The following is a 12,867-nucleotide window of genomic DNA, read 5'->3' on the forward strand; positions in this document are numbered from 1 at the left end:
CGTTCGCGACGCAGCCGCGGACGTGAATATTCGATGCTTCGTTGCGATTTGGAAATCCCAAATCCATCAATCGTAACTTTGATATTGCAAATGACTGATGGACATGGAACTGGAATATCATGCATTGAACTGAAATATTTTTTTCAACTTCCCCAGTTTAAATGTTGCCTGCTGAGCTCGGGTGAGCATGATGATGGAGCTGTCTTTGTGACAGAAGTTTGTAACAAGGCACAGAAAAAAAGAAAATTAGCTTAAAAACGATTACACCCACAACAACTTGCAGTTTTTTTGAGTTTTTTTTTTTTATATATTAGTCATGACCCCTGAGATTTGGCCTTTGCACTTTCAACCCAATACCCAAAATAAAAAGTTTCCCAGAAATCAGTGCGAACATTTGCAAGCAATCAACATCATGGCGGACCTTCTCAGTATTTTGCGTCAATACAACATCCAGAAAAAGGACGTGGTGGTTAAAGATGAGCAAGTCATCTTGGGTGATTTCGCCTGGGCCAAAACAGCAAAGACCAATTTCGTAATCTGGGGGTAAGTTAAAACGCTAGTATCTCAGAACAAGATGAACACGACAAATTCATACACAGTTGTTGATCAACAAACTCCAAGGTTCGCGAGAGTTGAAGTTCGTGAACAGCTGTGCTGCATGCTGTAAGTGTTGGTACATTGCTGCCCCGGGTATTTTGTTGCCTTCGTTAAACAATCTCTTGACAATTTTTTGTAATAATGACAACGTTACGAGGAACTCCATGTTGTTAAAATGACTTGGACTCCACATTTGGAACATAATTATCACAGTGATGCGCTTACATTGTAATGTTAGCATGAAGGGCTTCACAACCTCGCTTTCGATTCCGAGAAGGCAAGGGTATACTGCACTGGGTAAGGGGAGTCGGGATCGCGAGAGGCCTGCTAACATGGAAAAGTAGACTCCGGCAGGCAGCTTATGGGCCTATATCGGGTGCCCTTCGCCCGCCAAGTGAGAATGAACTCTGTGGCAAATCAAGCTGTAAGATATGTGCTGTATCTAAAAATATAAAGCGCAACAAATTTGCCCAACTTTCCATGTATCAGTAAGTTTGTATTGTGGGCAATTTTTTAAATTCCAAACCACTGATACAGCTATATGGATATTTTCATGTTTTTTTTTCTGTAGTTCTGATAAAGAAGGCAGCCAGAAAGAATACTACACATTAGATTCAATTCTCTTCCTCTTGAAAAATGTTTCGCTATCACATCCAATTTATGTACGAAGAGCTGCGGTAAGTCAGAAATTCACTACGTAAACCATTCATGTCATATTTATGTATGGAGAGCTGTGGTGTAAGCTAAAGATTCACAGGGGGAAACCATTCACATGAATACTTTGATCTGTAAATTCAAATGACCAGTTGATTGACAGACTGAAATCACCGTTGATTTATTGAATGCAGACCGAGATCAGGCCAATATACTGTTATGTTGATGTCAGACGTGGCAAAGACAATGGAACGCAAAATTACCTTGTTTGTTGCCTTTAATCCAGTTTCTTTCCTGTACTGTGCTGGCTCTTGTGCAATATGTCTAATTCCATTGGCTTTTGTCTTTTGCGATAGGCTGAGAACATCCCTGTTGTTAGAAGGCCAGACAGAAGGTCACTTCTAGAATATCTCAATGGAGACACCAGTAAGTGTAATCTTAAAAACTCTGTGTTTAGGAAGCTCTTACATTCGTGTAACATTTTATTTGTTTTCAATATGCACTGGCAGGAAACACTCTCAGCTCTCTTTACTTATCCAGCCATTTGCTTTTTAATGATTTGGCTGATTATTGCACCTATGCATAATAGGGTTCAGTTCTTTCACCCAATCCCTGTGTATATAAGTCTACCACCCTGCTGAAAACACTCTGAGGATCTACTGAACTTCGTATGGGACCCATACAACGGGTCTGTTGCTAAGCAAAACATATCCCAACATCCCATGTGAATATCTAAACTTTTAAAATGGGGGCTGTACAGAAACTGGTGAACGAGGCAGAAGCAGTTTCACCATGAATGAAGGCCTCCAAGGGATGTAACCAAAGTTAGTTTGGCAAAGTCTTGCAGTGATGACTGCTACAAAATTGGTTAACTGTCACACTGGAGCAGGCGGGACGACTACCTCCCTTTGAATATAATTTTCAATAGATCTTCAAATTTGTGGGGATGTCTTGAGATCTCATTGGAACTTGCATATAGAATTTCTGAGTTTTCAATACTCATGGCAGCACATGTAATAACAAATACGTTTTGTTATACCTGATTTAGCCCTATCATTTCCATTTTCCAGTGCTAGTCCAACATTGCCATAGAAAATAATGAGGTCTTACCAATTTGTTTATCTTTTAGAAGAGTTGAAAGCCCAAACACTGAAAGAGTATCCCTCTCTGTGTACTGACAATACAAGCAATTGGTGCTACTCAGTAGGGTATGAGGGGGTATAAGTCACTGTTATCCCTTTCAACTCTAAACTTGGTACATCCCCATGCTTTTCTGTGTTCAAGCAGGACCTCTACTCAGGCTTTAAGTGAGAGTGTTGAAATGCATGATTGCTGATATTGAGTTACTATATCACATGCATTTTCTAATTTTGAGAAAACTGCTGAAACTTATTTTCTGATTCAGTTTCCAGAGTATAGCATCATTGTGCACCCTACATTACATCACATTTTCTGCTATTATTCAATCCATCTTGGTTAGCACAAATATATCACTATTGTTGTGATAAGTTCATTTGGTAACCATAGGTGTGAGTCCCCCGTGTGACTGACATTTGCTGTGTACTATTCAAATGCAGGTACTTGCGCCAGCATTGACAAAAGTGCTCCCATAGAAAGTGCTTCAAGACCAACACAAGGTATGTCAAGCATAATTTCTGTAACATTTATATATGGCTTCTTTCCATTAGTTATACTCTGGTTTGTGGTGAATACAGAAGGCAAATTGGTTGAAACACTGTAAAATTTTAGAGTCGATGAAAAATGTTAATTTTTTATCAAAGTCACAGTGACATTTGTGATTTCTGTCTCTGCAGTCAAAAGACCCCAAGAAGAGGCAAGAACAGAGACTTTCAAAAAACCAAGGCTTGAAGAGGAACATGTCAAACAAGACAAGGCAAGAGACTTCCCATTCTAAGATATCAAATATTTCTTATGAATTGCATATGATTTGATCATATTTGATCATACATTTGAACAAGTATGAGAGCGTATGATGATATTTTGATTGCAAGTCTTCCATGATTTGTACATGCAACATGTAATGTCCTCATGTTGTATCCCTGCAGGCCCGTCTCATTGCCCGTTTGGAGGCACCAAAAGAGGGCGCTGTCACCACAGACCAAATCAGGTGAGTGCTTCTCCTCTATGGAGGGGAATCAGCAGTGAGCGAAAGCTGTACTGCATTTTATATGCAGAGTTTCCGTGACCACTGTCAATTCACTTATCCCACAACCATGGCTGCTCCATTCAGTCCTCACCATAACATCAGTCCTTACTATAACATTGGATGAGTATTTTGCTTATCTTTTAGAAAACACGTCACAAATTGTTGACTCTGTTGCAAAAAATATGGATGGTCGTAATTTGGCAAGCTCTTGGTTTGCTTACTGTTGTAGATTTAGGATCATTGATCCAAGAATGGCTGGCATCATTCATTTAGTGACTGTAGGGAAGGAATCTTTGATCCTGTATTGGATGAAATTGAATATACCTATGTTAATCGTATATACCTACATGTATGTCTATATAATCTACCTATGTAGATAATCCCTCTCTGAGCTTGCACTATGTGTGGTTTATGTAGCAATTAAAAACTTTTTATCTATTTGCTATTTACAATCTATTTACTTTGTCATATAAAAGAAAGTCAAAGCAGAGGTTGTGCAGGTTGTTTTGTTGAGGAAGGTTTGCCACAACTTGTTCCTATTCTCCAAGAGAATCAAAGTCAGAAAAGGCAATTTCACAATTTTCAAAAATCAATTGTACGGCAGGGTTAACGTCGTGTGTCTGATTGTGTCATGTATTTCAGGCAAAGTTCACTGTCTGAGGCCATGTCGGTGGAAAAGATTGCTGCCATCAAAGCCAAGCGTATGGCCAAGAAAAGAACCACCATCAAAGTTGATGATGACGACCTCGGCGCGGCAGCGCTGGAACAGCGTAGCTTCGTTGATGCCGAGGTGGACGTGACCCGAGACATCGTCAGTAGGGAGAGGTTGTGGAGAACAAGAACATCAATCTTACAGTCAACTGGAAAGGTATGTCACATCCATACAGGTCATTCAACAAAAGCTTTGTCTTCAATGCTGCTTACATGAAGATAAAAAACCTCTACATCTGTGGCAGGAACCACGCATTTATTACCTTTCTGCACATTGTTAACTCTGCTGTTGAAATTGATCCTCAAGTAATTTAGAAAGCATTTTAGTTCTCCTCACTGTTTCAAGGAAAAATGTGTACACTACCTAGTCATCACTCTGTACTCTTTGAAATGGACAATTTATCTGACTAAGAGCACACAAATCTTCATTGAAGTGTGGAGATTACCTTTTTGCAGTTGTAGCATTTTTGAAAATGAGAGGAAAATGCTAATATTTCACCAAGGGAGAGACTCTAAAAACATGACTGACTTTCTTAAATTTTGTTCACACATAATTTTGTTTGCCGCATACATTATATACAATATAATACCCTATAGATTATACAGATACTCCCTGAACTCCCTGAACCCATGCTTCTTTGGTGCACACTTGTAAAGGACAATTGTTTTGATGCAGCCACAAACCTAAACAATAATTGTGAACACTGTGACGATATCTCAATTTCCTTTCTTGACATTTCAGAGTTTTGCAAGGAACATATTTGCCATGTTGCAGTCTGTGAAAGCCCAAGAAGAAGGAAGACCAAATCAAGAATCCAGCACACACAATACTTCACACAGTCTGGCACAACCAGTAAGTCAAACAGTAGATTTTAACGTAGTATGTGCCTCAAAACTGAAAGATTTCTACTTTCACTTAAACTTGTATCAAGGAAGTGTTAAGCCATTCTGTTTCAAAATCAAGAATACAAATCTTTGTTAACCATGCAGATTTTGGTACCAGGGAAACTAATCACCTAATATTTACCGACATCTGAAATTCAAAATCATAGAAATGGCTGCCATCCCTGTGTTAACCACATGGGAAAAAATTGACCTATGATTTTCACTAAAAAATGATCCCACACACACGAAAACACCAAGATGGTGAAAACCTATTTGCTCCTCAAGCTTCAAGATGAGTCCGCACAAGTAATGGACCAGAAAAGCATCGTGACAATTTTTGAATCCAAAGAGCTCTCTCCGTGGTGCATCTTAGCTTATCAGCAAGAAGTGACTCTACATGTACATACATTAGTCATTAGTGCATGTATCTTGCTTGATCACTGTCATTGCTCCAGGTCAGAGGTCATATCTTTCATGTGATGTGTCCACATTTCTTGGTAGACAACTTTTGAATACTGATACCAGCAAATGATGATAAATGTGAGCAGTGTGACCTCCAAACTAGAATTTGTACAACAATGCTCTGTAGCTTGGTGCAGATTTAACGGGGATGCTCAGATTTTTAATGGCTCTGCTAACCCCCTTATGTGCCAGTCTGGACTAGGAGCCAAATGTTATAGTTAAGATTACCAATTAGATGTTTTCTAATTCTGGTGTGTTACTGGTACTTTAATGATGTTCTGTTTTGGACTACACGGTACTTTAATAGATGTTCTTTTTTTGGACTATTAAAGTTTTTTAATGATGTTCCTTTTTGGACTACACGGTACTTTAACAGATGTTCTTTTTTGGACTAATAAACTTTGTATTCTTTCTTCACAGGAGCACTCACGACGGCCCAGCCAGCAACACCAGCACAGTACAACAGATACGATCAGGAGAGGTTCAAAGGGAAAGAAGGTAACTATTGGAAGTCTGGAATACAAAGTGTGATGAAAAAATGTTGAGGTCTCTTTTTCCCTGTGAAGCACAATGTAGGAGTAGATGAGGGCGGAGTTCAAGTGTGTGAACTTGAGTGAAATCTCAAACACAGAAGTATTTTCAGGAGGAGATGTTGGTAGTCTAGACAGGCTGCAAGTGCTGATTGTCCATCAACTACAGATCTTTCTTGACTGAAAAACTCCACCATTGCAGGTCAAAATATGGGACTATCATCAGAACTCACTTAACCCTTTTCTTGACAAGTCTGTCACTCAGTGCCCTGCCAAGTCAGTATTAAATAGTATTTAGGCACACCCTTCTAATGTACTACTTTGTGCCTAGTTAAGAAGTATGAGCCCCTAAAAATCTGCCTAAACATGACGTGTGTCACTTTACTTGGCTAGCTAGTTTGTATAAACATCACTGAATGTCCCTTGCTTGGCAGGACCGTGGCCCTTGAAAGCCAACTTCGGGTGACTACGAAAATCATAATGGTTTTCTCTGACTGTGGAGGATTAGGGTTAAAGTAGAGCAAGGCAATGGTTAAAACTTCTGTCAGGTATTCCTTAGATTTTTAATGGATGCGTGTGATTATCTTTATGATTGATATATTGATTTCCCTCATCTCCTTACACTTGCAGAGACTGAAGGTTTCAAGATTGACACCATGGGTTCATACCATGGTATGACCCTTAAGTCAGTGACGGTGAGTGAAATAAGACCCTGTGTCATGTCGTGACCTTGGGATACCCTTCAAATCATATTCATGTAACCACATGAGTCCTGTGTATGGGTCGGTCGTCAGCTTACTAGCAATAGAAGTAGCATTTTAATTGATTGTACTTGGAGCGTTTGGTCATTGAGATTGTTACACTGCTCTTTTTTATCAAAATACTCGCCTTCTGACCCAGACTTCCTATCAAGTGATCGGCAGTGCAATGACACAGTATACCTGGTCACACAACATATGTCAATCAATTCATAAGTGAATCAATGCTTCATATACCTTTTTGTAGCAATGTTTCCTGTACATCTGCCTGGTTATGGAAAAAAACTAAAACCTGATGAAGATTGGCAGTGGGTGTTTTTCAGATTTTATGTGTAGTGGTGAAACTCTGTCCAGGGCTGGGTCACTGAATGTCAGCGAGTTTGATCACAGTCCCTCGACACACTCTGGTGTGTCGAGGGACTGTGGTTTGATGTCTTTGATTGTTCTGACAGCTTTGATTTCTTATGCATATACGCACTCTGACTGTGTCTGTCAGGCTGTGTCATTGAAGTTCAAACTTTGACACTGCAGGAAGGAGTCAGCGCCAGGAAAGTACAGACACCAGTCATACCGCAGGACTCCAGAATAGTTCCACAAGCCAAACCTCAAGGCCCACAGAAACGTACATCCAGAACGCCGATTGTGATTATTCCAGCTTCAACCACCGCTCTCATTACAATGTACAATGCCAAGGATTTGCTACAGGATCTGAAGTAAGTAGTTGTAGCCGTTGGGTATATTTTGTATTCTCAAATTCCTATTCAGTTCTACAGCTTGTAAGAAGCCATTTTTGAAGATAAGTATATGTTACGTGTTTACTGAATTCTGTTTGTGGTAACTGTGATTCAACCATTAATGGAGTCATAAGAGGTCATTGTTAATTCAATCATTAGTGAACTTGAGACAGTTTTTAGTGCAGAACTTTCTAAATATGTATGCACTTTTACAATTTCTGTCCCATTTCAAAATAGAATCAGTCAAATTTTCTTTCTGACAGTGGTAGCAATTTTTTGAGAACATTATATTTTTGGCTTTCTACCACCTGTAAACAATTCACAACTAGACTTTGTTGCATCCATATTGTTTTCAATGGGATTGGTGGAGTCCATGCGCAGGATAATTTAACTTACAGGATTAACCCATCCTCTACCATAGTTTGGCTCACACCCATTGCTTTCAATGGTGATTGTGGACCTGTTTACAGGGAATCGGGGTGAGCCGGTTGATGCTGTCACCATCATATTGGGGCCAATCATTTTGTTTTCCATGACAAAGTTGGACTATACCGAGAGAACTTGAGTGAAAAGACTTTTTTGGTAAGCAGAGACAATAGTGTAATGTCTGAGAGCAATGCTTCAATGCTCTTCGTTTCATCTTCACGATATTTTGTGATTGTCTGACAGATTTGTGAGTACGGACGACAAAAAATCCCAAGGTGCCAGGAGAGATAATGAAGTTCTGGTTCAGCGTAAAAAGGAAACAAACCAAGGTGGTACAGTTCAGACGGTGACAGTTCCATACAGGATTATCGATACGCCATCAAAACTTTCTCCACAAGACTGGTAAGTGTGATTAAAAATTGTTCCTGTTCAACATGATTTCTCCATTGTCATTTTGTTGTTACATACAAACCATACAGTTTACATTTTGCAGTCTTTTTATCTGCAAATTAGCAGGTAAACAGTTCTCAATGGTTTTCATGCTGTAAGCACATACGTGAGTGTGGAAAATAAGAGCATAGCTTTGACAAATTATCAGTACATTGGCAAAACATATCTTCACCGACTATATCAAACCTCAATATATAATGGTAACTTGAAGTGGTTTCTGAAAAACCAAGGTCTGAAAAACCAAAAAAGCCGATAATTTGTAGCTTTATCTTATGTCAAGAAATGTGATATTTGAATTAGCAGGGATTACATAAATTAGTACATATTTTTCTTGTGCTTTGAAAATGGTTACAGTTACAGGGGTAAAAACAGCTTTAGGAGATTTTTCAGGCATCTGATGGAACTCCTGTAATTGAATGTTTAACTTGTTCACTTTATATGAAACCATTACACTACACGATTCTGAAAATATCTGAAGTGTAATGTGCATTATTATCATGGTAATGTCTCTTCCCCAGGGACCGTGTTGTGGCAGTATTTGTTCAGGGTCCTGCATGGCAGTTCAAAGGTTGGCCATGGCTTCTGGCAGATGGCTCTCCTGTCGACATATTTGCAAGGAGTAAGTTTCTGTCTGCTTAACCCTTTTCACCCCCATTTCCCTGTGTAGAGGCTCAACTTTGCCATAGAAAACAGTAGGATTGGACTAAACCATGGTGGTCCAAGGGTTAAAAAAAGATTCCTAGATGTCAAAACAACCTGTATTCCATGGCAACAATGGAACAAAAACAAAAAAAGTAAAAGTATATGAAATATATGCATGTCATTGTAAAAGTACACCAAAAATGTTCTGTATCCTTGTCGTGATCTTGTGATTTCATTTTCATCAGTCAGATTGTCAACACAGTCATACGATAGCTTTCTTGTTTGACCTTGGTGTGGAAATAATTTGTGAATGCTTTTCCCAAAGGCTGTTTCAGCTACTTTTTCAGAAGGCAAAAACCAGAGGGGTTCCCTGTTTGGACTACCAGAACCAACGATTTTAACAAAATATCATGAAAAAATCCAAGAATTCCACCAAAAAATCTCAATATATCAAAGATGTTATTGTTAAATTTTTCAATATCTTGAGATGTGTACATTTTTTCCCATGAATATTCATATTTCCATCATAAAGGTATTCTATATGAGTGATTAAGATGCTTAAAAGACGTATTGTTATGAATGTTTGTGTTAGAGGTACACAGTACAATAAAACATCAGTGAGATTTCTTCTCTGTGCTCTCTCTTTCCAGTAAAAGCATTCCACTTGAAATATGATGAAGTCTCGTTAGACAACAACATCAAGAAATGGGACGTCTTTGTTCTGGGCATCAGCAGAAACAAAAGACATTTAGACAGAGCCAGTTTACAGAAATTCTGGGAGGTCCTAGACAAGTAAGTATCAAAAAAATTCCTGAACTTAAAATGACAGAACTGCAAAATTCTTGTTGTTGTACTTAGGCTACAGTGTCCAAACCGTTATGAGAACAGAACTTGAAGAATTCCTACAGGATTACAAATGATCTAAAAACTACCCCATAAGATTTCCCATGGAATTTCTACAGGACAGGACGTATATTGAACTGTGTTCAAAATTAACCTTAAAATTCAGCAATTCAAGAGAAGTCCCAGTGGATTCCTGTTGGACTTTGTCCCATAGGAACTTTGGATATTTTTATTAAAGGTTGTAGCAGATAGAAATATTCAAGCAAAAATGTTTTGTACATGTTCGATAATAATCATACATTGTTATTGGTTCCAGTACAGGAGTTTTAGCTTTTTATGGCCTCCATAATTCTACTAACTACTCAATCTTTTTTTTTACATCTTTCACTTCTCAGGTACATGGTCAAACACAAGTCCCACCTCAGATTCTAACCTCAAACAAACTGGTCGGCAATCATGGACACAGCCAAGCCACAAAATCATCGTCAACTGCTATTTGTATTTGTATGAACTTTGACCTGGTTCTTTCATAAACAGGAGTCGTAAAAATGTCCCCTGTGAAGGGTAAAGAATAGCAACGACATTGCTCATGGACTTTTTCTGCGTCCTGCAGTTGATCAGCAAAGTATACAGTATATGCCCCAAACCCATCATGATGTCTGACATGTTGTTTTTATGACATACAGCAATTGTTATAATCGTCTTGATCAGGAGGGAACTGCTCTCAAAATTTAAAAGTTGGGAATTCCTGTAAATGTTTGTAATGTTATGCTGTGTTGGTGAAGTTATTTGTTACTCAGTCCAGTGACTTTTACTAGCCAGGTCAAAGGTCAACACATGGATGCCAGATGTACTTGCCAGGTCAAAGGTTAACATCAGGATGCCAGATGTACTCATCTACGGGACTTTAACTGTCTGGCAGCACCATTGGATAAAGACAAGCGCCGATGGCATGGAGGCTTTTGTAACAAAAAACTGTCTCAGAAACTTTGTATCATATCTAAGACAAGAGTTGATTTGAGTGCATATCAATAATGTAGAAGTTTCTGTAGTATGCAAAACTTTAAAACAATACTGTGTCATGCAATGGTACTTCTTCAAAGCTGTGGAAAGACTATACATGTGTAAGCAGCAACACATATATAACCGGAAATGATTTCTCTCAGTTTTCAAAAGTGAAGAAATTGTAGTACGAAGACTTCTAATATCTTTTTTTATATTATATGGGGTGGTTGTAACAGTGTAATTCATCAACCAGGAGAGGTGATTTCTAAATTTCACATGTTTTTATGAAGAAAGTTCATGATGCGTTAAGTATCATACAAGTATGGCCAATAGACCTGGAGGTTATTGTGCACCCTCCAGAGAGACTAATGGAAATGGAGTGTATTATGATCCCCTTTTTCCAAAGCAGGTGGCTGTCCTGAGCGAAGCTAGTAGAACCAGAATAAGAAAAGAGTGCGATGTTTTACAAAGAGCGTTTCGGCTAGCTATGCCATATACAGAACCATATTCTCTGTGATATACTAGGGTATTGAATGAACTTTTGGAACTTTAAGGAGTGTGATTGACAACTGTGACCACATGATTGGCAGTTTGTATGTAAATTGATTCTCCTTCCACTTTGAGGTTTGCATTTGACAGGGTGAAAGCGGTTCCCACCTTTAGTCCTCTGAAACTGGCGGAGCTGGGCTTTGAAGCTGATTTGAAAGAACACATGGCAAGCTTGTTACAGAAATGAGTGCCTTGTCTCACCCATTCTACAGTGTAGAGTTCCAACTTTGCCAGGGAAAACAATTGGGTTGTACCATTGTCTGGCCGCATAAGCTACAATCATGATAAGACACCAGACATTTAGGTTTTTTCATTCCTTTGGTCCGGAGACTGTATCATATTTTTATTTTATCTGTTAGACGGAAGAATGGATTTCTTTCATGTATTCTTGATGCACGTATAGCTGCAAACCAGTGAATGGATGATCATTCCAAACCTTGCAAGCAAATTTTTGAAAGTGCGATTATATCTGACATTAAGTTGAAATTTTTCAGTTGAAAATATGTTGAAACCTTGTTTTTTTTTCATACAAGTAAAGACTGAAAGAAAGATAAAATAACCGATGTTCTGTTACCTCTCTAAAGTTTAAGCTTTGTGTTTTTCATTTTCTTGTTTCAAAAATCAAGTTTACTTCTTCAAACCACAATACGGAAAGTGAAGGTCAAACACTGCAGCAGTGTATTGTTTCACCACTTCGGATGTTTCTCATTAAAATATGCATTCAACATAAAAGCCAAAGTGTGTGTGAGTGGATATTTTTTCTTAACGCCAACCCCATAGTGTTATTACGCTCATTAATTTGCAGTTTTATAATTGCTCTTCTCCACATATTAACCACAAATTTTTTTGCAGCCAGTCTGTTTGCTTATTTGTTTTTTTGTTTACTTTTTGTTCTGTCTATGTCTGGGGTATTTCTTTTCTTTTGCCAATAACACAATTGGAACTATTTTGTGATTATAAATCTTGAGCATTTTGTTGTAACCTATTTAAAAATCACGAATCTAACAGTGTTTTTGTGTGAAGACGAGGGCAAATTTTATAAATTATTGATAATTGCACAATCATCAAATACACCTATAACAAATTTTACATTTTTGTCTAGCTTTTCGCACTCTCAGGAAAGGAGAACCCATTAAATGTAGCTGATTTGTCAATTTTGTGTAGGTTTGTCAAGTGAAAATACAAATTTCCTTTCCAAGGCTGATTTGTAGGCATTTGCTTTTCTCACCGAACGATGCATGATAAAATTTTAAATTTTCGATGGTAAAATGGCCTTCTACCTTTACCCAAATCAGTTCTGATGTAGTGTATGTTTTTTTGGTGATCTCACTTTGAAATGATTCGGTAGATGTTAAGAAAATGACTTGTACATTTATTTATTTCAGATACAAGGAAATGAGACCTGGTAAATTTGATAAAACTAACCTTTTCTTGTGCTTGTGCTAATTAATGCT

General features: G+C 38.2%; 1 protein-coding gene across 1 annotated transcript; it reads left to right on the plus strand.

The window, feature by feature from the left end:
- The first annotated feature begins 372 nt into the window (after window positions 1-372).
- On the plus strand, window positions 373-12,148 carry LOC139114463 (parafibromin-like). The gene is made up of 15 exons (XM_070676215.1): window positions 373-543; window positions 1,169-1,274; window positions 1,608-1,677; window positions 2,829-2,888; window positions 3,066-3,145; window positions 3,318-3,379; window positions 4,061-4,286; window positions 4,872-5,006; window positions 5,917-5,974; window positions 6,637-6,701; window positions 7,296-7,477; window positions 8,168-8,326; window positions 8,893-8,993; window positions 9,667-9,808; window positions 10,255-12,148. Exons 1-15 carry the CDS (start codon window positions 413-415, stop codon window positions 10,289-10,291), a joined length of 1,614 nt encoding a protein of 537 aa, XP_070532316.1. The 5' UTR covers window positions 373-412; the 3' UTR covers window positions 10,292-12,148.
- The last annotated feature ends 719 nt before the right edge of the window (window positions 12,149-12,867 follow it).

This window comes from Ptychodera flava, chromosome 16 (genome assembly GCF_041260155.1).
Source record: "Ptychodera flava strain L36383 chromosome 16, AS_Pfla_20210202, whole genome shotgun sequence".
Lineage (NCBI taxonomy): Eukaryota > Metazoa > Hemichordata > Enteropneusta > Ptychoderidae > Ptychodera > Ptychodera flava.